The sequence below is a fragment of the Hipposideros armiger genome, unplaced genomic scaffold (genome assembly GCF_001890085.2).
Source record: "Hipposideros armiger isolate ML-2016 unplaced genomic scaffold, ASM189008v1 scaffold_111, whole genome shotgun sequence".
NCBI lineage: Eukaryota > Metazoa > Chordata > Mammalia > Chiroptera > Hipposideridae > Hipposideros > Hipposideros armiger.
Window position 1 is genome coordinate 3,501,249 of NW_017731461.1, and position 25,411 is coordinate 3,526,659.

The following is a 25,411-nucleotide window of genomic DNA, read 5'->3' on the forward strand; positions in this document are numbered from 1 at the left end:
AAGCATTATCAGAGGTATGTATGTATAGGAAAAAAACCTAGTATATATAGGGCTCAATATTATCCACAGTTTTAAGCATCCACAGGGGTTCTTGGTACACATGCCCCGTGGATAAGGGGGGACTACTGTGCATTAGGAATGCCGACGTCCACCAAGAAGACAAGATTGTTTATTGGTCTGTCCTACCTAGTTCTGTTAAGTGGTCCCTTGAGTTTCCTGTGAGGTGACCAAATTGCTTAGCTCAAGGGCATGTGAGCTGAGGCTGAGTATGCAGACCTCCCCTACTCCATTTGTGACAGCTGCAGCTCCTCATAAAAGCCAGACTCTGTCTGACCTTTCTATATCTCTCCAACACGCTACTCAACTAGTATAAAATACTGGAGGCTGAAACGTTGGCATCACAACTTTTGAGAGCATATCGATTCCAGGCTTAGTTGTGTTTTACCCCTAGATCTATCTCTGATTAATAGACTCATTTTGTGGACCATGGAGAAAGGTATGTGACCCATACCAAATGTTGCTACTGGTACCCACTTCCTAATACGCTTCTTGATTCTCATTTTAATTGATCCCACTAACCAAATTTTAATTGATGGACATTTTTTTATAACCTTTTCTTCTCCTTTTTTTAAAGGTGATGGACAGAATTTGTTTACAAAAGATGTGACCGTTATCGAGGGAGAAGTTGCAACCATCAGCTGCCAAGTCAATAAGAGTGACGACTCTGTGATTCAGCTACTGAATCCCAACAGGCAGACCATTTATTTCAGGGACTTCAGGCGTAAGTTTCCATTTCTATAGTATTTGATGACAACTTTTTTTTGCTACATGTTGTCTTGATAAAGAGATTGCGAAGGCCTCCTTTTTTTAATTTAATGTTAGATGCTTAATTCTTCAGAGGGAAGCAGAGACATGCAATCATAATCTTTCTACTTAATAGAAACCTTGAATGGTCCCTTGTAAAAGTAAAGCAGTCTTACTTTGCAATAGAAATTGATTGTAGTAATTCAAGGTGAATTGCAATTGAGTCCCAAATATTTAGCTGACACAAACAACTCAAATAGGGTAAGACAAGGAAAATATAGCATTCTGAAAGGTAATCTGTTTGGTTTGAAGATTGAAGTTTCCAAGGCAATCTGTGCCTGTAAAGACAAAACCAAATCTCCTATCACCATAGCGCCTCTGGCATATGAAGGTATCCAGGTACTAAAATCTTCCCAAATGTAATATCACAAAAGTCAATAATCGAAACTTCATTGTATATCACAGTAATGGCTCAAATGGGTGTCAGGGCTTGGCAAGAATAAGAATCAGATCTTTCGAAAAATTACTTGAGAGCGCTGGTGCCTAACCAGAACAGGTGATGAGCGTGTCCCTTCTTGCCTGCCTCCCCCCATCTTCCCCTCAGTATATTCATGACCTGTGGAAAGTTGATAAATCTAAAGAATATTTAAGAAGATGAAGGAGGATAAAAGGAGAGAAGCCAGCTTCTCATTCTTAGAGTGATTTTTTTATCAATATATACTAATCTAGCCTTTGGCAAAATTAATATAAGGACTTTAAAAGTGAATATTTGATATAAATAAGTACGTCCACATACGTGTGATGACTGCGATTTCGCACTTCATGCTTAATCAGCTTCATGCTGTGAAGCTGAATGTAGCAGGAAACAGCAGGACAGGGCCAAGGCCTCCGTGGGCCCCGGGTCAGATATATTTGACAGCTCCACCTAAATCCTAGCAAATAATATCAAATGCAAAGATGCATCCAAGTTAAATTGGGTTATTTTTCTATACATTTTTTTTATGAACAATGTTCATTTTAACTTGAAATTCCTAATGATGTTTTGGTTTTCTCTCATAAGTTGGAACCACTATGTTTTTAAGGCCTCAGATTTTTAGACAGTTAAAAAGCCTGTAGGTCCTACTCCCTGAACTTCCAGTGCCCAAAGGGAACTCCTGGCCCACCCTTTCCTTCTGTTTTCATTTAACCTATCTCCAATAGAAAATCCCAAACCATTTATGAATAAGTGCTGAAAACTGGCAGCACCTGGAATTGTGGCAGGGTGTAGTGTGTGTGTGTGTGTGTGTGTGTGTGTGTGTGTGTTTGTGGTACGCACTCACACATTCACCTGTGTGTTTAAGTTTCCTTTTGGACGGGGTTATTTGTCCAAAATAGTTCTTAGAGACTATTAGAGAATAGTTATTAGAGAAGTTATTAGAGTTAGATAACTTTCTCTGCAGTTATTAGAGAAGCCCAAAATAGTAACTCAGGAAGTACAAAGAGTGCTTACCCAACAGGTCCAGAAGACTTACTCAGTGTTTCCACTCCGTAGCTGCCTTTCTCCTCATCTGACCATTTCCTCACCTAGGTAAGGAAAATAGACTGTCCTCTTTCCCACAGTTACGAACTCTGTGTTTTGTTTCACAGCTTTGAAGGACAGCAGGTTTCAGTTGCTGAATTTTTCTAGCAGTGAACTCAAAGTATCGTTGACAAATGTCTCCATCTCTGATGAAGGACGATACTTTTGCCAGCTCTACACTGACCCCCCACAGGAAAGCTACACCACCATCACAGTACTGGGTAAGAAAGACCCGGGGCTGCCCTGGGGAACAGTGGGGTGGTGCTTATACCACCAGATGACTTCCAGCAGCAAGGAAAAGGTTAATGGCGACTTGTACTGGTTACACTTGTTTTAGGAAGCATCACCAACCCATCTTGCTGAATTTTTAAACTGCCCTATTCTATTTTACCAAACACTCTGAGGAATGGCCATCAGCAATCTTTCTAGATTCCACCTGCTCTTGGGTTTCAAATCTTCAAACTTCAGAAGCAAAGATCAAGAGAACTTAGAACCCTCAAGTGAATCACTCACCATGTGAAATGTCATTGCTTCTAAGCACTAGAATCTTTTTTTTCTTCTGTGCAGGCGAGGAGGAGATGGACTTTCATAGCTGTACCCCATGGCAGAGATCTGTTCTGAAATCTGCTTAATGATTTTTTTCTTCTGAGTTACGTCTCGTTTTAATATTGTTGATCTCCTTTTCTTTAGCTTTCCTTATTGCATTGTTCATTGCTTATACTCTAGATTATGCTATACAAGTCGTATCACATGAACACATACTTTGCCACAGACTGCAACAATTCGACATGAAAGAATTAAGAGCTTCTAGGGCGAGAAGGCTGATAATAAGCAAGGACTGCTGACAGGCTGCTAGGACACCTCTAGTGAGTTGAGTGTCTTCATTATGATCACCAGATTGTGACTTTCAGCAAAATCCCAGTAGCCAGGTTTCTATGTGTATGTTTTGAGATAGTCAGCAGATATCCCTGTGTTGAAAGTGGTCTGAATTTGTCACCTTTTAGACAAACTTATACTCCAGTGCATAGCACCAGCTGATTGGGATTTTTGAAACTGAGTTTTCAAGGACATACACTACAGCGTGAAGCAAGATCTCTGATTTACACCTTCGGGAAGATGATGAATCAAAGCCTATTCGAAGCGGCAGACTGCAGCTTTTCGGTGTAATGATATGAAGATTAAAGAGGAAAGATAAATATGAAGGATGATTTTCTTGGCGTGTGTGAACATATACGTATTTATGGACATACGTATTGAGCTACTGCCTCATTATTTTATTTAAACACACCTATAAAAGAGAAAATATTTTTTAATTAATTCAATGAAAACATGTCCCTAATGCTTACATATACCATATGTTCTTGATAAGAGGAATACTGATTTTAGAAAGTCATGTTTCAAGTCTGGCCATACAGTTTCTAATGTGGCCTGTGTTTAATGGTGGACAGCTTTTAGGTGTACATGTTTGTCTCTGATTTCAGCTTTAATCCATATTAGACCTGCAGAAATAGTAACCATGAAGGTTTTTCTGGGATGACTATTTTGGCATTTTGCAGATGTACCACAATCATAAGTATGCATTTGTAGTTTTCTGTCCATCTACTTGTATAGAAGTATTTGAAAACACTGTGCTTATTGGAGCAAGTTATTGGCTGCATAGACTTCAACTTAGCCATCCGCCCAGAGACCCACCATTGTTTCTGGCTTTTCCACAAAAGTGGCAGCAATAAAATGGAATATACTTATGGTATTTCAAATTTTCAGAATGCTTTGCTATGTACACCTTTAAGTATGAATGTCTTTATTTCAAAGAAAGAAATGGTAATCAGAGGTTAATCATTTTGCCCAGTTTACAAAGCACATGGTGAGAGTCCAGAATCATGGACTTTGAAGCAGACCTTTGCGTCTCCTAGTCTAGATTGTTTTCTGGATTTTTCCCTGAAGGTGCACAGCTTTGGTTTTAGGAGTATGTCTGGCTGTTGGCAAGCAGGTACTGCCTGTCAGTGTTTAGCATCTGGTGCATTTGTTCTCAGACCCACTGGATTGGGCCAGTTTGACTGAATACACCCAGGGCTTGAGAGTCAGCATGCCAGCACTGGCCTTGTGAGAGGCATTATACCTGTAATCCCTGTGGAGGCCTGATTATTCTAGAAATGATAGGTTCCTGCTTATATTGTATATAAGCATTAACTTAAATATACTTGAAAGTAATACTAGTAATTGTTCTTTTCTGCAGATATTATACACTCATTTAATAGTCTTTCTATTGAATTTACTGTAGGATTTCTTGATGAAGTAAAATTGTTGTCATCAGTGTTTGAGTCCCTCATATTCCAAAATTGGACAATTTCCACTGATATTCATATATTCAAACTTTTCTCCCAAGGTTTGGAATTTTTAGATGCTATAATGAATGAAGAACAATATATTAGCCTCTTTGTGTCCATCTGTGAGTCTCTGAAAAGGACTCTATATGTATCTACACAGTTGTCAGACTTCTTGATAGGCTGAAGATGCTCATTTTAGTGTATGTGTCTGTTAGTTGTTTGAAACATTCCGCAAAAACTTCAGCATAATTATAAGACATAGAGATGGGTATTTGTTAGTTACTATTATGTTTATTGTCCTAACCCATGTAAAAACTGAAAACTCTCCTATATTTTGCATGCCTTTGGGTGTCTTTTAGGATATTCATTCACGCCTTCCACTTGTGAAGAGTTTGTGTCTTTCTCCAGATCATAGTGTAGGATTCTCTTTATGCTGCTATTCATCAGAGGAGATGAACGAGAGAGCGCATACAGTGCTTTAAGATTAATATAGTTACTGATAATAGTACCTAATATTATTACAGTCCTGTCCTTCTAAGATTAGTGTTCACTCTTAAGATTCCAGGAACAGGAGAACCTAATTATTTTAAAGGGTCTTAGAGTGAGACTTCACATACTGATCAGCTTTAAGACTCCTCTTTTGTTGTAATTAAGGTGACTCATCTTGCTATTGCTGATTTTTTTTAAATGTTGTAGGCGTAATGTTTATAATTAGCACTCTTATAGATCTGAGGTTAGCTAAGAAGAACCTTGACATTTCTTTGCTATTTCCTACTATTTCCTTCTACGTGATTTTCATTCAGGTTTTCATCTATATGCACTTCCTTAGATATATCTTTGGCTTTTTCATTAATGGCTGCAGACAGTTTTTACTAAGTATGTCTGCTTAGTGGACCATGTATAAGTGTATTCTCTGGTTAGTAGCAGTTTTAACTCATTTTTTTTATAAATGGATCTTTGTACTTTGCTAACCTCTTTTGTATTAGAGTAGACATTATGAAGTTAAATGAGAAGATAGGGTAGAATTAATAGACCAAAATAAACTTAAAGATTTTATTGTCCAACCCCCTTTTTTCAGAAAGATACATGTAAATCATCTCATTTATACTTTCCAAAGCTTTCTCACTCTTAAAAAACAAAAATCTGATGCAAGTCAACTTTATAACTGATATCAATAAACCGTTAAGACTCATACTATCAAATTTTATTTTACATTTGTAAACCAAACACCTCCAACTATACTTGACTGTTTCTTTTAATCTGAATAAAGATCAAAAATACTGGTTACAATCTTGAGAAAACGTTTATGGACTTGGAAAAATCATTCAATTACGTCTCGGATGCTTTTCTCAATAGTAAACAAGTCCTTCATTTTTCTACATTGATCGTATTTTCTAACACTTCTGAAGTTTTCCACAGGTTTACCTTAACCATAGAGTTAAAGATGATCTCGGCTCTTTAGGGAGATAATCATAGGACCTAGCATTGTTACAGGAATCGCTCCGAAGATTAAGGAACTTTAAAGTACAGTTGACCCTGGAACAACATGGGGGTTAGGGGCGGCAACTTCACATGTAACTTTTGACTCCCCCAAAACTTAACTACTAATATCCTACTGTTGACTGGAAGCCTTTCTAATTACATAGTCAATTAACACATATTTTGTATGTGATATATATATTATATACTGCATTCTTACAATAAGGTAAGCTAGAGAAGAAAATGTTATTAAGAAAATCATAAAGAAGAGAAAATACATTTTCAGTATTTATTGAAAAAAATCTGCATATAAATGAACCCACGCAGTTCAAACCTGTGATGTTCAAGGGTCAACTGTATATCTGTTGCAAAAAAAGGAGGAATTAACATGGATGATACCAAATAGTAGGTAATCCAGATAAGGACCTGTTAGTTGCCAGTGACTCTGTCAGCCCCCAAACGAAGTCTAAGAGACATTGGTAAATTTTCCTCTGGCCTCATTTCTACCTACCCCTTTTTATTTCCTTACTTTGAACCAGCAGACGTTATTGATAATGTGGAAAGAACATGCCATCATCATTATGACCATCTCTATTTTAGGGAGAGAATAAATACTTCCTCCACTATGTAATACCACTGAAGATGAATAGTTAGTGGAGGTGATGAGGAAAGCTAAGGTGTGTTGAGGCTCAGCAGGAGAAAGTAGAGAATGAAGGAAAAATATGCAGGAACACACAGAAAAGAAGTATCCGACAAAGACTATGAGACTAAATGCCATTGAGACTTGACAGGGATACATGCTGGATGGAACTTTTTAACCCCTCCTGGATCTGTTCCCATCAAGAACATTCCCAGGTTACCACCAAGTGACCTTCAAGGTGTTTTTCCCAGGGTTGTGCATGCGAGCTGGAATCTGATCTACTCCATTCTGTAGTATTTTCCAGGAAATTGAGCTTTGTGTATTATAGTAGCTTCAGCTATTTGCCCTCTTTGTCACATCCTAAGGGAGTCCAACTTCCTTGAGTATCCCATACTCAATTTGAGTTTCCTTAAATTGAGTGCTATCCAGTCAATTACATTTCTTAATTACTTTTCCCATAGGGAATCATTGCATATGTCACCATCAGAAATTATTTTCATTGCTTGATTTTTATTTTTGCCTGGACCTTGAAAGGAATTATTATTGTTTGACTTTCATTCCTACATTTGCAGGAAGGACTTGCCTAGGTGTTTTGCTCCATAATTGTTTCCTTTTTATCATCTCTTAGTCTGTTCTTCACAGCTCACCAAGATTTTATTTTCCTTAGGCTTTTGCAATTCTTTCCTTTAGCATTTGCTTAAACAATAGCATTTCTCCTCCTCCCACCCCCTCACCCCCCCCAATAGTCAGTCCTATTATACGGCACTCAGAATTTTGAGTAGCATTAAGTAGCATTAGTCGGTCCTAAACATCTAGCCTTTCCATGTATTCACTAGTTAGTCAGTTATCTAGGTACGTGTGATGAAAATCTTTAACCCACCTGATTGTCATCTAACAAGGATCAACTACATTAGGGAAGGAGCTAGCTGAAGTCATCCCATTTACTTTTGTTACTGCCTTTCTATGTCTCCTAAAATACTGGCAGATGTGCAACTCCAAATTAGATATTAGTCTGTCTCTCTTTATGCGTATTTTTTTCTTAAAATTTAAGTTAGGGCAGTTTTTCCCCATGTTTAACTACTCATTGGGGCCATATCACTTTAGCAACACATCCAGTTGAGCAAATCTGTTCTTTTTCTCTTTCAAGTGGAGCAAAGAAGAGGCCCGCTCTTGCGCCAATAGTTGCACCCCCACCGCCACGCACTATCTTGCTGAGAAACATATGCAACAAACCACTTTACTCTTACTTTTCCATTATTCTATGTATGAATTTTTACCGGCTTTAATTCAGTATGAAAGTCTTCCTGTGGGTAGAATTTTCATATTGGACTAGAACAGTTGTAAATCCCAAATATGTGGTTTAATCCCATAATTTATTGAAGCAGAATCAGAGATTTATTATTCAACTTGATCATCAGGATGGCATGTTTATACATATTTAATTTCTTGTTTCTCTTCTGAGTTGAGAAACGTATTAATCATAAGTCTCAGAACTATCTTTGCTTATTCATGGTGGTCAGGGCACATATTCTTAGATTCACTACTGAATTCAGTATTCTTACTGATTTTTATTTTAAGAAGCTCAGTCTTGAGGTGAAGTTGTACCTGATATAAAGTTTTACTGTCAACTCAGTTTCATAAAAGATAAGATGCTTTCCTCATCATCACCATCATTGTATATACTCTTGACTTGATATCCAGGATTTTAGCCCCAAAATATTTTATTCTATTTTATTACATATATGTTTAATATGCTTAGGGAAGGGCGGTTTTAATCCTAATACATAGATCTACTTGCAAGCACTCAGTAATCTTTTTCACCTTTGATTTCCAAAATCTGGAGCATTGGATTTCAGAATATAGAAAGTTACCACGAATTAACTGACTTTTCCTATATTACTGCATCTTCATACCAAAGGATTTTATTACCACACCATCCATCAGAAGTAATGATTATATTCTGAATCGCTACAAATAAGTTTAATTGACTAGAACTGGTTCTGAGACACAATTTTTCTATGTGCGTTTATGGTGAGTGATTCTTTTAAGGGACTCCCAAGTTTTTGATCTTTGCTGGTTGACTTTGGAATCTTTCATATGAAGATTGACATCCAAGGGTTGAGGTTAAGGAGGACTATTTCTTTCAGAGACTTCAAGGTGAGTTTGATAATTTCAGTAGTGTGTATGCCTCTTTCTTTTATATCTACTTTCTGGTCAATTTTGTAATAACTGATTTTTAACTGATCGAATATATTTTTCTAACTTAGTTACCGATAACTTGAGAATGGGAGACTGGTCATTATATAAGATAACTTTAGGACAACAATTCCTAGTTGAATTTTTTTGCATAATTCACTTTATTTGATGATGACTTTGTACTTCTTTTTTTCCCTCCAGTGGCAGTTTGTTTTAAATTCCCATCAGGAATGTCCATTATTTGTCTCCTGTTTTGATAACAATGGTGCTAGTTTCTTATGAATAGAATAGTATGTCCAGAAATAGATTCTGTGTTTAAAAAGCACACGTTTAATTTGTAGTCCCACCACGTAATCTGATGATCGATATCCAGAAAGACACTGCAGTGGAAGGCGAGGAGATTGAAGTAAACTGCACCGCCATGGCCAGCAAACCAGCCACAACTATCAGATGGTTCAAAGGAAACAAGGAGCTGAAAGGTAAGGTACACCTTGCCCTGGACTCAAGTAGTTTTTGCACATGGTTCCGGCAGGGGTATGCCTTTGTGGAAATGAAAGACAAATGCAACACATGTTCCCGAAACAAAAATCATCATTTAGATATCATCAGTACTGATGTATTTGAGGCTAAAGCATAACAGCCTTTTCTTGTTCTAATTCATGTCCTCATTCCGTGGTTTGAGGGTTTATGGTGATGTCTGTAGCTAGATGAGGGAGACCGGCTCCCACAGGTCCAGGGGTTCCCTCAGGTGGAGGCGGCGTGGGGGAGGAAAAGAAGAAAAACCCTCGGAGACACAGGAGCACTTTTTCAAGAAAAGTGTCTCACTTTATTCTTACAGCATGTCCCTTTTATATTGGGCAGTTGACTATTTACATCATTGAGCTGTTTTTCCCAGAGTTGTTTTTCCAAGTTTAAACCTTTACCCATTAGGAAATTGTTTTCTACATAGTTTCAATGTTCCTTCCTTCCTAGGGTCTATTTTCCTTAGAAGTTTGTTTTTCTCAGAGTTTTACTTCCTCACGATGTTTCTGTTAGAGGGTACAGCCCGGATCTGTTCTATATTAATGACTAACTTATCCTAACTATGTTTCAATTTCTATCGATAATGGCCAGAGCTGAGTTCCTGCCTTGGTGCTTAAAGGATGTTTATGACTTAGCAATTATTTCAAACACTACTGGCTAAACAGGATCTTAAGAATTATAAGGTGCATAACTTGTCTATTGCTAAGAAACTAACAGCAAAACAGAATTATCGCAATATGTCTAAAACTCACTTATTCAGTTAAGATAAACTAACCAACCAATATAAGAAGGGGTGTCAGATCTTCATCCTACTGGGGGGCATCCAAAGGGGAATTTAAATTTTTTTAAAGATATAAAGCAGTATCTGTTTCTCAGTCAGAGCTTCAGAATTTGTCACAATTGCTGTGTGCTTGGCCATGTCAAACACTGAGATGCAGCCGGTTCCCAACAGCTAGAGTTTTATTAAGATGGTTAGAAAGAACTAGACCTGTGAACTAGAATGCTTTAGACCAGGAAGAACTACTGTCAGAGGTGTCCTCTGAGCTCAGACTGTCCATGCATGTTTTTTTTTACCCTCAGTTCTCATCGCTTTTACTCTGTGACTCAGGATAAATCAGAACTCCAAATTCTCATGTTACACATTTTTAAAAAGTGTATCACGGTCTTCACCATGGTGAATTCCAAGTCATTCTAACATCTATTGCACTATCAGCTGTGTTGACAATGTGCTTTCCTATGATGGTGGCTGTGCCAAGCGGACTAAGAATTTTATCTTATTGATGAGTTTGCAGATACCACTTTTCTTGTGAAACCTGTAATTCAATTGCCCATTTCACCAGCTTGTTTCTTTGCAAATTTTCTGATTTTGTGATGGCAGCACAAGCAGTTCCTGTAGCCCGGCCCCCATCACCTCTCCCTCAGTGCTAGGGCATCCCAAGTTTGATTCCTAGATCCTCAAATGTCTGCTCCCTTAGCCATTGCATCAGCTAAAGGGTGCAGCCTATCCCGTATTTGACCGGTTTTGTCAGTTATCCTAAGTCCTCATGTATGTCACCATTCCGCCTCTTTCCTTTCCAAAAGGTGTCCTTGCAAGTAGTACCCAGCACAAGGGGCTCGGAAACTGAATTCTTCTGGTTCTTTACCGGAAACGTGGGCTGTGTGCCTCAGTTTCCTCTAAAATGGGGATAATAGTATTGCATACGGTATGTGATTCTTACGAAGATGTAATGAGGGAATGTTTGCAAAGCATGTAGCTAGTATCTGGGCCAAAGTAAATGCTTTGTATGTGCTTGTTAAATAAATAAAGAGTGCCAGGAAGAAAAGAAGAAGCCCTTTTTAAGGGGATATAAAAATCTATATCTAGAAGCAGATGAATCTATATATAACAGCTTAAGTTTCAAAAAGCTTACCCTGTTTTAATCTCCTATTTCCTAGGTATGGTTTTGGAAGGAAGGAATTTCTCATTTCCCCTCTGCTTTTCTCTCTAAGTGAATTGAGCCATTAAATGTGTACCGATAAATACAAAACATTAAAAGAAAGTTAATGGTGCGTCTTGTCCCAGGAAGTGCTGAGTTCAGGAAAGGGGCCTCCTTGGCCTATTCATCCCATCCGGAAGCCTCCTCTCTCCTTTTCTGGGTGTTCTTGGATGCGTCTCCCGTCTGGCCTGAAGCCTATAGCTTACTTTGCTCTACCCACTGCCATTGCCTTTTTTGTGGTCTTCCAAAAGTCTCAGAGTTTAAACATTTCAATTAGAATTTCAATTATGTAAATCTGTTCTGTTACTTTCCCTCTTTAATTGTTGCTGATGGGGGTGGGTAAAGGGGATTGTTTTTATCTCTACTCCTGATTGAATTACTTAGGGGATTTGGATGTTTTCCTGGAATTTTAAGCCAAATGACAGTCTAGTAGAGGTTTCAAATTCAGATGGTTCTAGGGGTGAAAAGCACTTGTCTTTTCCTCCTCCTGAATGCCTTGAGCAGTCAGATGTCAAAATGGTTCAACTTCTAGCCACCTTTCCATGGGAGGTTTTAAGATAGAAGAAACATATGTAATATATGTAAACAAAAATGGTATGTATTATGTGGGGTTGAAATATATCTTAAGTACCATCCTATAAGGTTGAAAAGTAGGAAATTGTCACTTCTCAGTCATCTACCCACAGATTACCTTTATCTCAAGTGACTTCCATCATCTTTGTTAAAATAGTCATGTTGGGGCAGGATATAAAATCAGAATGATAGAAATTTACTCAGCTCTGGCTTCTTGGTATGTTTCATGTCCCCCAGGCAAGTCGGAGGTGGAGGAATGGTCAGACATGTACACTGTGACTAGTCAGCTGATGCTGAAGGTGCGCAAGGAGGACGACGGGGTCCCAGTGATCTGCCAGGTGGAGCACCCTGCCGTCACCGGGAACTTGCAGACCCAGCGGTACCTAGAAGTACAGTGTGAGTACCTGTTTCGGGCCATTTGAGCTGCTGTAACAAAAGACCACAGACTGACTAGCTTATGAACAACAGAAGTTTATTTCTCCCAGTTCTGGAGGCTGGGAATTCCAAGATGAAGGCACCAGCGTTTGTCAAGTTCTAGTGAAAGCCCTCTTCCTGGTATATATCTGGCACCTTCTTGCTGTGTCATCACATGGGGAAGGGGCTAGAGAGCTCTCTGGAACCTCTTTTATAAGGCACTGATCCTAATGACGAGGCCTCCATCCTCATGACCTAAGCACCTCCCAAAGGCCGCCACCAACACATAGGGCATTAGGATTTTAACATAGGAATTTGGGGTGGGGGACACAAACATTCAAACCGTAGCAAAACCTGAGCATTTTATTCTGGGGGCATTGAGTAGCAGTTGCTTAAAATCACTTCAGAAGCCATTTCTTGAATACATAGGTTTTTATATAGTATAGACAGAATTTTTATTTTGTTGTCTTGGTAGAAAAATAAGCAAAGGATTACTTTACTGAAACACTGTCATATTATAGAGTACCAATGGGGATTTCGAAAAGACTAGATTTAACCTAAATTGAAAACTTTAAAAATGATTCCAATCTGCTGTAGCACATGACTTAATTAAATGTTGTGAATATTGACTATAATCATTTGTATGTCAACCTCAAAATTTAGGGCACCCTTCCCCCCTTTTATTAACCCCATCATAAGTACCGATTTTTGTATAGAAGAGATTTTTATTCCCATTCTACATCAGCATTTTGTTTTAAATTGGGCATTCTCTTCCATTTTTAGCTTAAATTATAGCAGTGACTTTAAAAGTGGAACTATTTGGGATCAGTGCCACAGTCTTGATGGCTTCATCAATAAAAGCTGTATTGTGGTGACTGAGGTTATCTCCTCACTGTGCCCTATGGACTAAAGATGTTCTCCTCATCTTCTCTGGGCTCTCCTACTTGTGAAACAAAAATATCTAGTATCTGTTTTCTGCACAAAACCATCCTTGCACCAAGGTTGTGGCTGAGTAGCTACTTTTCTCTTTTTATCAAAAGGCTTTTGTAACTTGGCCTCTGAAAAATACCAGGGGATGTTTGAGTATGCATAATGAAAACATTATGAGTTTGGTTGGATGGCGATGAGTGGGCATCTCATAAACGAAAAGCATTACCTTCTATGAGTTCTTCTATTTGTCCTAGGGCTGCCATAACAGATTACCACAAACTTGGTGGCTTAAAACAACAGATATTTATTCTCTTACAATTCTGGGGACAGAAGTCTGAAATCATGGTGTTGGCCGAACTCCCTCTAAAGGCTCTAGGAGATGACCCTTCCTTGCCTTTTCTGGCTTCTGGTGGCTCCAGGCTTCTTGGCTTATGGCCACTTCACTCCAGCCTTTGTTTACATCTTCACATGGCCTTTTCCTTTTCCCTGTGTGCCTCTTACAAGGACACTTGTCATTGGATTTAGGACCCGCCCAGATAATCCAGAACGTTTTTTATTTCAAGGTTCTTAACACAGTTACATCTGCAAAGACCCCTTTGCAAATGAGGCCACAGTCACAGGTTTCAGGGGTTAGAAAGTGGGTGTATCTTTGGGAGGGTCACCGTTCATCCTACTGCAGCCTTTATCATGTGTTTAAATGGACCAAAACAGGGGATAGGGAAAGTTATAAAAAGTTGTTTCTAACAGACCATCATCCCATTCTAACCTTTTCTTCCTCTGTGAGCTTGGCTCAATTTAACATTACATAATGCAGGTTTTTCTTGTTAATTCATTTCATCTACTTCATTATGTAGCTTCATTATGGGCATCGTGCTTATAATTTTCATATCACGAAAACTATTGTGGTGTAATGTCCCTATAATGGGAAAACATAAATGATCAGATATTATCTAAATTGGCAGATAGTAGATTTCTTTTGACTTTGTTAATATGTAATTCATTTAAGCAAACTTAATATCCATTAACTTCCCTTGTAGGGGCCCATTAGCTTTAATAATACATTAGCTCCTTTGTGAGACCTGAGTAGATATTCACCCAGTTCCCACCCCTAAACTCTTTTCAGTAGCTTCCCAGAGTATCTTCTAAATAGAATATCGCCCCCACCCACCTACAAAATTACACTCACTCCCAAATGCAAAATTTCAAGCACTATATACCTCCTACTCCTTGGAAGACTTGATAATGATCTTTATGAGCCTTATCTTTCATATTCTGTAGATTCAAGTGAGATTTGTCCCTTTAAGAAAAGGAATTAAAGTACCATATCTAAATCTATTTTACTTCAATCTTACGAAGTACTGCTAGCCCTTAACTGAAGGAAAATGCGTCTAATGCCTTCCAAAAATGAAGACAAACCTAATGATCATTTTTAACTGACATGTCACCTCTCTATGGGAGATCCTGTTCTCTTACAAACATTTTATCTTTGATACTCCATTTGTTTAGAATGTATGTAAGGAAAAAAGCCTTTGTGCATAAAAGAAGGTTAAGAATCACAAAGCATTATATTAATCTGGATGGAATTTAGAATCTGGTTTGGCATCTTCAATAAGACCCTCTGTGCTCAAAAGTCACCCGATAGTTCACCACCCTACATTCCTAGATCACTGCTGAGAACTTTACAGGAATTCCTTAAGTAGCTTCTTCAAACACTATTGGAATTCTCTACATCATTACCTACCAGCTTTACATTTCTTGAATACCAGCAGCTATGCAATAACAAAAAGCCTCATGCCTGAGATGCGAAGGCACTCAGTCATTGGGTGTCAAAACTGTATCAGTCATTGATGGGCCAGTGGTTCAACTCCATTCTTCCCAAGGAGGCCTCTCTCTGCACACAAGCTGCACCATGTCTTGATGGCCATGAGAAAAGAAGACATACTTTAATGCATGATATTCAGTAGCCAATCTCACGGATGTTGAATTATTTTGGATACCCTATGAGGAGTAACATTAGACCCTTATTTATTAATTGGCTCAAACTCTTGGAGTCAGCAGTTCTTAACCTTTTGGGGATCATTGGCCTCTTTAAAAATTCCCTGAGAGCTTTGAAATAGCTTAACAATCACACATTCACCACATTTTGCTTGCAATTTAAGAAGGCTGTTGACCTTACAGAGTTTACCTAACTTCAGTTATTGGAGGGCCATTTTCAGAAGTTTTACCATATCAACAGGTTATCTCTATTCTTGCCCTATTTAGAATTTAAGTCACTTTATTGCTTTAGCCTACCCAAGACCTATGTAAAAATACCTATGAAGTTATGAGTTTTGTTTTCTATGTATGTTACATCTAATAAACAGTAAAATAGTTATACAACTGTTATTTTTAAATGTTGTTTTTCCTTTGCCACCTCAAAAGATTTCTTATATTATAAGTGATAAATATTAACTCACCACCAGGAAATATTGAACTCATCCATGTACCTCAGACTAAGAATTGCTCTACTCTGGGTGGATAAGATTACCCTGCGGGCAAATCTAACCGGATAGGATTGGTATTAACTGTACTCATTTGGTTCAACCTGGCCCATTTTGCTCTACAGCAAGGCTTACGGAACCCTCTCTCTACCTTATCTAAAAGGAATGGATGTTAACCAGGATATGAAGAGGGATAGATGACACAAAATAGATTTGAATTCTTTATAAATTATCTCCTCCTAAAAATTACTGTTTTTAAAAAACGAAATGAAATAATGAAAATCTACATTGTATGCCATTAAATATCTTACTTTAAATATGACAGGAGAAGAAGTGGGGGTTAAATGAATGTAGTGCTACCATATTGCGTAAAAGACAAGGCTTGAGCTACAGCTTGGAATTGCTTTTGTCTTGTGGATTTAAGTCCTAATTAATTGAACACAGAATTTTGCAATGTTTGTTTGTTAGGACCCTTATTGTGGTACCAGGAGAAATTGTTGTGCCCAATTATGTGAAAAATCAGCCAGATGTGTATGCTGTCATACTTTTAATAATCCTTAAGTTTTTGGTGAGTACAGATATTAATTGTGTAGTATGCATTGAAGTGATTAACATCAATGTAATTTATCATCTGGAGATTTCTGAACATAAATAAATGAGTTGTTTTGTTCAGCAAGGTGTTGACCCCGTCAGAATTAGTGAATTAAAGTTCCCCCTCCCCCTTTTTTATTATAAATATGAAAGGCACCACAATCAGCCAAGTGTTCAGTTATTTGATTTTCTGGGGCATTAGCTGCTCTTGTTTGTGACATTTCCCTGTTGGGTGCTCGTTTGCAAGCTCATTAATAAGGTTTTCTCATAGGAACGTTGCTGGGAGTGAAGAACATACAGTAGGGCTCTTAGTTTTCTAGCTTTCATTCTGAGACTCGGCAAGGGTACAGCAGCAGCACGCAGTTAAATGTTTAAAACAGAAAATAATTATGCTCGCGAGCTGGAATTCAAAGCTCTCTTGCCTTAGCTGTTAGGCAGAGAATAGTTTTGCTTTTGAATGTTCTGAGCTATATGACCCTCAACTCTTTCTGTGCATTTTTTTCTTCCGAATGTCTGGGTACGTAGTGTTGCTCGAATTTACAACATGGTTGATTATAGCAGAGCATGATACAGTTGTAGCCCAGTTAGTAGAGCTTCAGATCTGAGGGAACGTACTCTTGTCAAATAAAAGCCTGCTTAAACGAGAACAGTTCACTGTACGTTAAAAGAAAACTGTCTAAATAGCATCAAGGTGGCAACACGTAGCGACATAAGCTGGGAATTCAAAGAAAAGCTGTGACCCTCAGTGTGGAATTCAGATTGCTGTGCAAAGGGGGGAAAGCCTTACTCTGGACTGAGGTGAATCTGAAGCTCTTCAATTACTGCTGTGTGTCTTTTGCTTTCCCCCATCATAGCTTTGCTCATTAAAATGTTTTTGTGGAACTGATTTTGCAAGGGTTTTGTATGTGTGCGTATTTGTAAAAAAAAAAAAAAGAGATGAGTTTTCAAAGGGAGCATGAAAACAAAGACTCTAGAAATGGGCGTTTGAATGTCTTCCCTGCTATGATTATCATCTGACAGTTAATCATGCACGTGGGCATCATTTTCAAAATTAGTTTTATTGACTCGATATAGTCAGGTATTTTGTAAATCTATATTCCTGTTCATCCAAGGTCTAGAGAAGGCTAGTGTTTTTCTTTCATTCCCTCAACTGAGGGAAAATTGGGCATTGAGGAGATGATCAAAACCTGTTCTTTATCTGCACCAAAATAAATGTTTCTCTGGTATCGATAGTGCCCTGCAGTGAAGGAGAGAGAAAAACCTGGAAATTGGAAAGTCTTTCCCGTTTGGAGGGGAGCGTAAGACATAATTTCCAAGAGCAGCTCCTATACCACATCTGTTCCCCCATCAATTCTGTTCTTAGGTCTTGCTCTTCAAAGCATAATAGCTGGAGTTTTCAGATTTGGCCTGTTTCTCCTTGATCTCCAGTGTCTTCCCCCCCTCCCCCAACAAAATATACTTCCTCCCACTCCCCCCTTTTATTTATTTATTTTTTTTAAAGCAATGAATTGCGTTTCAGGAAAGTTATTTCAGTATTTTATTTTTCCTCATGAGAAATAAGGCATAGAGCCCCCCTGATTCAAACTAATGTTTTAACCTGTCGTTCTGTGTGGTCGCACAGAGTTGTAGTAGTGGGTGCAAGTTTCTGATATTATTGACTCGCTAGGTTGTTAGTGATGCGTTCAGCGGTGCCACAGCAAGCAGGGGGCTGAGGACCCAATGTTCAAAATATAAGGAGTAAACGGGTGCCGGCCGCGTGGCGCGGTGGTTAAGAACTGGCTTGGGATGCCAGAGGGCCCCAGTTCGGATCCCACATATGAGGGCCAGTGACACTGCCCTCTACAGCTAAGATGCTGAACAACAGCTCAACCTGGAGATGGACTGCTGTGAGTCACCGGCGACGGCATAGGCTGCAGCCCCTGTGGCAGTGGGTTGCTATGGGCTACCATGTGTAGCCAGCAGCCAACGTGAGCGGCCAGCAGCTGCTGTGAGCAGCCGTCCAGAAGCCAGCGACTGATGTGCCTCGCCCGGGAAGAGTGCAATGATGGTGCCAACTTGAGCCAGTGAAGCAACGTCCTCCACAACTAGACTGAAGAACAAAAGGACAGCAACTTGTCTGTTCCCATCCCCCCAATTCCCCAATAAAATCTTTAAAAAAAAAGAGTAAACAGTTAGCCAAATACGTTGTGAGCAAGATTTGAACGACGATTCAGGAAGAGAGCCTCTGCCTTCTAACAGCAAGCACACCCTGTAGACAGAGGCCTCTTACTACTGTCTTCCTATATCATATTGTCTGACCTAGTGTATTTGTGAAAGATGTGTCTCTGTAGCTGTGGACATTGAATACTTACACAGTGAAACCAGTCTTCTAATGTTTATTCTTCACTTAATGGTTCTTAACTCAAGGTCAAATTTTGATTCTGTGAAAGGTTAAATGATTGCGAAGCTGGCATCTAAAAATCTAAAGAGAATGGTCAAACAAAATCCTTTATGATTTCCCTTAAGATGCCAACTTGAGATACACCAGAAATGCTAAATAGATGTGTAGTGAAATGGAAGTATGTAAATCAGAGCACCTGAGCTAAACTTCACAGTTTGGGAGTTGGATTGACCTTCCAAAACGAAAATACAATTATATTTTGTGATGAGGGCTGTTAAAATAATTAAACAAGTGGGCCAGCACACTGAGGTGGCTCTAATGCCATGGTAGTCTACATAAGCGAGCCAAAACTAAAGTCAAAGCACTCCACGAAAATGAAAACTCAAGCAAAACCAATCATAGTCAATTAGGTGTTCCCAAATAAGGCAACTAATTAAGCTATAGAAATCTAATAATTTCCTTCCTTTGTTTCCTCATCTTCTCTATAAAAAAACCTTTCTCCTAGCGCCTACTGGTGGAGCACTTTGAGTTTTGTGCTGCCCGATTCAAATTGGCGTATGCTTAAATAAACTCTTGAAAATTGTAATGTGCGTTGTTTATCTTAACAGGAATAAGATGGATTCATGGTCTAATTTTCTTTTAATCAGCAAATCTAGCAGTAGAAATACATACCCTAACATTTCTCTGTTTTTCTCATTCATTCATTTAGCAAATAAGTATTCAATGGCTACTGTGGGCCAGACATTAGCACTGTTCTAGCCACCAGAGATCCAAAAAAACCCAAAAACTTTTCCTTTTACAGAGCTAACATTCTTATGCAGAAAATCTTTTTTCATTACAATAAATGTTTTTATTAATCATAAATTTGACACCGCTTTAGGGATTTGAAGTGTTGGGTTTCATGCTGAAAAAATGGAATGTTATCCATAGACCATCAGTGACTACCAAAAACAGAGGCACAGATTATGCTACTTTGATGAAATTATGACAAAAAAAATTGTGTTTTGCATTTAAAATAGTAGTCGCATTCAGGGCATATCTTCTAGGAGCACCACAATAGTTTAATCATGTCTTGGAGAGTTTAATGGAAGTTCATCCTTAGTGCAGATTTACAGAATCAGCAGCTTCCTCCAGCCACAGGTGTCAGCACCTTGAGCTCTGATGGAGCCGCCCACAGCCAAGCCAGCTGCCAGCCGTTGAGACAGGCACTGACCATGAAGAAGACGGAGCAGAGCTGCAGCCATGGGGCCAGAGCCATGCACTCACCCAGCCCGGCCCTACCCTGCGCCCCCGCTGCCCGCCGCAGGACAGCCCCGAGTGGGCGGTGGCTCCAGGGATAGCCCAGAAAATCTTGCCATTAAAGATTTTCTTGCCCAGTGTTCACTTCAAATTTTGAAGAGTTCGCCAAGATATGGAGGAGTGCTCTGTGAGTGTGTGCCCCATTAAAAAACACTGGAAACAAGTTTATGCCACAATATCAAAACAATTTGATTCTGTTGGGTAAACAGTAATTTTAATATCTCCAAAACTACTTGCAAGTTGCAACACGAGGAACCTGCATTCTACTGTGGTAATGTGGCACATGCTCTTTGGTTCCACGTCAGTGCCACCAGATTTGAGTCAGCCCTCCTCAAGAAGTGCAGTTGAAGTGCTCCAACTCATACAGTAGATGTAACAGCAGGAGGTCCTTCACCTTGCAAACAAGCACATGGTAGAGAAAATCCTTCATGAATGTATTATGACGATAGAATGCAAACCTTTTGCAAGGTATTCTCTTTAACTCCTCTGAGAGCCTAGTGTGACTTGTCCTCTAACCAGTCCCAATCATCTTGTGTTAACTAGACATTGCCTTCCTTTAGTGCAAAGCTGTCCTCTCCTCATTTCAGCAGCCATTTGTAGGAGTTGATTCTTGCTTTGAGCTCAAATAGCCCCTAATACTAACCATATCTCAGGTCACTCTTTGCATTGTCACACTCCCCCAAACTGCAGTAATTGACAAAGACAAAGACAAAAACTCCGTGATTGACAAAGACTCTTCAGTCAATGCTTCCCCACCTGAATGCACAGGCACTGACTCAAACCCTCTCCCCGCTCTGCCAGTACATCTGGACGCTTGAGCTCTTGATACACTGGCCATGGAGGCCCTGAAACAATTAGCCTGTGCTCCACAGACATCCAATCCCCACTGTCACCTGTGTTTCAGGATATTTGATGAAATCTAAGTAAGACGCAGAAGAGCCTGCCGCCCAAATGCAGTTGCAGGGGCAGATTTGCACTCAAGCGTTTGGGCCTGGTTGCAGTCAGCATGTCCAAGAACATTTGATGCCCACACTCCTTAGATTTCTCAGGAAGAGGGAACATGGCAGGAGCCCCTGAGATAATAGGTCGGCTGAGAGATCAGGGAGGCCTTCCCACTTGGCCTCAGCTGCAGTCCTCTCTGGTACACGAAAAGGATGACATCCCAGGCAAAAGGAAACTTTTTTAAAATAAAAAATGTTAAAGACCTGATACGTTAGGGTTGTGATCTAGAGAGAAGGTGACTATGACTTTTTGTTTACATAGGAAAGTGAAGTACAGGTTATAGAGTCTTGAATTTCATCTCCTGAAAAGATCATAGAATGTGGTGCAAGGTCAGACTGGCATGAAATCAATTGTAATCTGCCAGGAAGCCATTCTAACCTCTTTAAGAGTTTCCTTTTATAGACAGAGCAAAGTACATTTAAATAAAGTCTCATCAAATCAGAATGTCTTTCTAATATTATTTTTTTAATTGGTTGCTACTGTAGTGTGACCTAAAGCCTCCTGGTATTTAACCCTCTGTGTAACTTTGACTAATGAACGAGTTTTGTCTGCTATAGCAGTCTTGCTAAATGTCTTTTATGGAGTTTTAAAAAAAATTACAGTGTATTATGAAAACCTCAGATTCCTCGACCTAATTGATTGGCTGTTGGTGATGCCATCTCTGTAACTGTAATGTTCCGTAAGTGCACAGACCTAACTATTTTTCTTATTTTTATATAGCAGTTCCATTTTATAATGACATTAAGCCATTCTGAGAGCTACATTTCTGGACAGTTATTGCACTTGGGTAGAAAGTGTCAGCTGGCTTTTAGCCTTGTGCCTTACAACACCAACTGAGGCGTAAAATGATCAACTAGAAAATGTACTGAGCCTTACCTCATTACTTAAAAATAAATCTTGGAGTCTGGTTCTGTTTCAGAAAAGATTTGGTGGGTTATAACATTTGATTTATGAACATAATTAAAATATAAATGATGAGCTCTGGGCTATTCAGTCAGCCATCTGCAGTGTTCAGTATTTTGACATTCTCATATTGTAGTCAGGATCTTCCTGGGAAATTTGAACATCCCTGAGTTCTCGAGGTGCCAGTGGAATCCCAGGGCTTCCAGTCCACCTGTTGAGAATACTTAAGTTGTTCTTTCAGGGCGAAGGACAGGGAACAGGATTTGTTTGTAAGTTTCCTTCAACCAGGGAGGGATCTTGGCACATGGACTTGCTGTGTGACTCCTAGCCTGGGCGCGAAGGTAGCTCAGCTGCCCCATGGTCTGATAATATATCTATAAATACTGCATGTGTCAACAGAGGAGGACATTTTTCTGTATAATGCAAGCAAGATTAATGTTTACCTTTTCACCCAGCTATTAAGGTAATGTGGCAGCTGTACCCATAAGTAGATGGTAGATGTTTCTCTAGAAACCTAAAGAGTAAATTACGAAAATCACTTATCAAAATCGAAGGTGCATTTTCTATAGCTTAGTATGTGACTCTTTTAAACGTGAACCCCATGTGTAGCAAGTCCTTAGCTTGTTCTTCCTCATTTATGTGAGTAATTGACAACTGGTAAACAGCCATTAGTAACATAAAAAAGCATTTAACTAAAACAAACTCAGCGGTACTGAAAAGGCAGAGTAGATTAGATTTTCAACACTCTCTTTATTAATGGACGTTGAACATGTAAAGCCCTTAGTGCACTGCGCTGAAAAATATACCCTCTCTGTTTGCTTGTGAATTATACAAGGGGAAAAAAAAAAAAAGCTTTCTACATCGACCAGCAAGCATTCTGCTTCTCCTTAATTCATGGGCCGGAAGTCAGCAGCAGCGCATGGGAAATGGAGCCCTTCCATGAATCAGAGATTAACCTATAAGCAAATGTTCCATTGCAGCCCAAATTTGGGGCTTTAAATATAGCCTCACCCAGAATGGTTCATGGATAAGAATGACAGAGGTTCCTTAAGCAGGAACTCCATAAGTGATGCTGTTTCTGAGTATGAACAAGGAAGCAGGTCTCTTGTCTGTGTTGTTTTGTTTTGTTTTTGGTATGTGTTATACCACTAGAAATAATAGACCCACATATGTCACCCAATGGTTGTATTTAGCCCAGGAGACAGTCTGCAGCTCATGTCTCCACCCAGCTGTCAGTTCTCATTCAAGGTCATCCTGTTTATCCTGTATTTCTCTCTTTCTTTAATGACTACCTTCCCAGCCCAGTTATCAGTATCTGGAAACCGCTAGGCCATCTCCCTCTTAAACATTTCCTTTGCCAGCAAGTCTAAGAATAGAACCGTGTTACTTACGCGGGTCATCTGGAGCTTCGGGCCTGTTAAGTTCGCTGGCAATGACTTAGCTTCTTAGAAATCATTACCAACTCACAGTGTGTACTGTATATGGCTATCCAAGAAGGCTCTCTTCAAAGGTTTTGAATACCACCTAATTTTCAGAGATAGAAGAGAAAGATCCCTGATAGAAAGGAAGACTAGCAGCGTGTCTCTGGGAAGCAGTCATCCCTAGAAAGGACTCCCTTGTGTGACTTATTTATCTGGGTCCACGTTGAGATGGGTTGAGCCCTGCCATATTTCTGTTTTCTCCCGTAGCGCATAGGATGAATGTTAATGAACTAACCACTGCTTGTGAAAGGCCAAGGGGCTGTTGTGTAGGTGGTGTGATTGTCTGAGAAAGTAAAGTTATGGAAATGGTTTTGACCTTTCAGCCAGCTGATGCCTTGGCCTCTCACATTTATTACTCTTGAGTTCACTTCCAAAAATATACATTTACAGAGCCACAGAATTAAATGAGAAATGGTTTAGGGATTAATAAATAGCTTGTTAGTTGAGAATAGAATAAAAACCTCCCAGTTTCATCCAGGTTTTATTGGTAAATGGATTTGTATGTGTATTTAATTACAATCTCTTCCACTTCCCTCCCTACTCCCTACACCTCCCGCCATTCATGTCTCATACCCATACCCCCACCAACTCACAACACAGTTTTTAAGTAGCTACTAAAAAGAAGAATACTCATATCACCTACCTCAGTACTTCATTGCATTAGAAAGCTATACTTGGTTTTAATAATGGATTGCTATTGGGAAATGTGGTTTTGAATCAGAAACTCCTCCCAACACCCATTTCATGGGGCTGTCTCTCCTTAGGTGTATCACTACTTCATTCTCGGTACCAACGTTCTCATCCTTAAAACTGGGGTTATTCCACCACCAATTACAGTTCCTACCATTGTAGGCTCAGTAGACTGTCAGTTTCCTTCCTTCTTATATGTTTTCATTGAGAAGTCAAACAGTTTAATTAGGGCAACCAAAACCTCCCATTTCTTTATTTTTAAAGATATTTGAGTAGAAGTCACAAGTTTTGCCTTTCCCCTTTGAAAACAAGAGCATAGAAGAAGCAATCTTATTAATATGCAGTGTCACAACATATTGTCACATAGTAATATATGATATATGATAAAATGTATCAATTCTGAGCACCACAAATATCTGTGGCTTCACCTCAGCATGAAGGCAAATGAGTTTCCTTTAGCTTGAGTGAGTTTGGAGATAAACTTCAATGTAACAAAATGTATTTCACAGGAAATGTTTGATGTGGCGCAGTTGGCTTATGAATCTCTTATCTATTCGCAGTTCACTCCTTAGAGTTATTAGTCAATTTAATTTGAGCAAATGCCAGGATTACTAACTAATTAGAAGGATGTTACTGAAGGCATAAGGATGGGGAGAGAATAAGCGCTAGTAGTATGGGGTTTGTGGCAGCCTGCAAGTCTGACTTTGCCTGATGCTATCATTTGCTAAACATTATACTTTTGTTGTTGTCATACAGATAAGCCTCAAGTGCATATTCAGATGACTTACCCTCTACAAGGCCTAACCCGGGAAGGGGACGCGCTTGAGTTAACATGTGAAGCCATCGGGAAGCCCCAGTAAGTTCTGAAGGCCAAGGTTAGCAGAGGGTCGCGAGCAGTAAATGTCACAACACAGAGATGTGCATTCACAGCTCATTGGCCTGTCACCTGTCTCCTGCTGTAAAGGATGGAATATTTTTTAGGAAATAAAAGAATATTCCGTGAAAAGGGGAATAAATATCTGTGGTTCTAAATGGTGGGATGGGGGAGGGGGGGAGGGAATGAAATGCCAGCTAAGATTGAAATCTCAGCCAGTTCTATTTTATTACTAACATGGTTGTCAGAACTATTTTCTCTCTCTCTCTCTCTCTCTCTCTCTCTCTCTCTC

General features: G+C 39.3%; 1 protein-coding gene across 11 annotated transcripts in view; it reads left to right on the forward strand.

Moving 5' to 3' along the window:
- CADM1 (cell adhesion molecule 1) overlaps positions 1–25,411 on the forward strand; it is a 334,280-nt gene that overhangs the window by 261,598 nt on the left and 47,271 nt on the right. For all 11 annotated transcript variants that reach the window (XM_019647440.1, XM_019647431.1, XM_019647433.1 and 8 more), the window contains 5 exons: positions 635–781; positions 2,431–2,583; positions 9,346–9,483; positions 12,313–12,471; positions 25,002–25,101. In XM_019647440.1, coding sequence (XP_019502985.1) covers positions 635–781; positions 2,431–2,583; positions 9,346–9,483; positions 12,313–12,471; positions 25,002–25,101 — 697 coding nt within the window. The remainder of the gene's footprint in view (positions 1–634; positions 782–2,430; positions 2,584–9,345; positions 9,484–12,312; positions 12,472–25,001; positions 25,102–25,411) is intronic.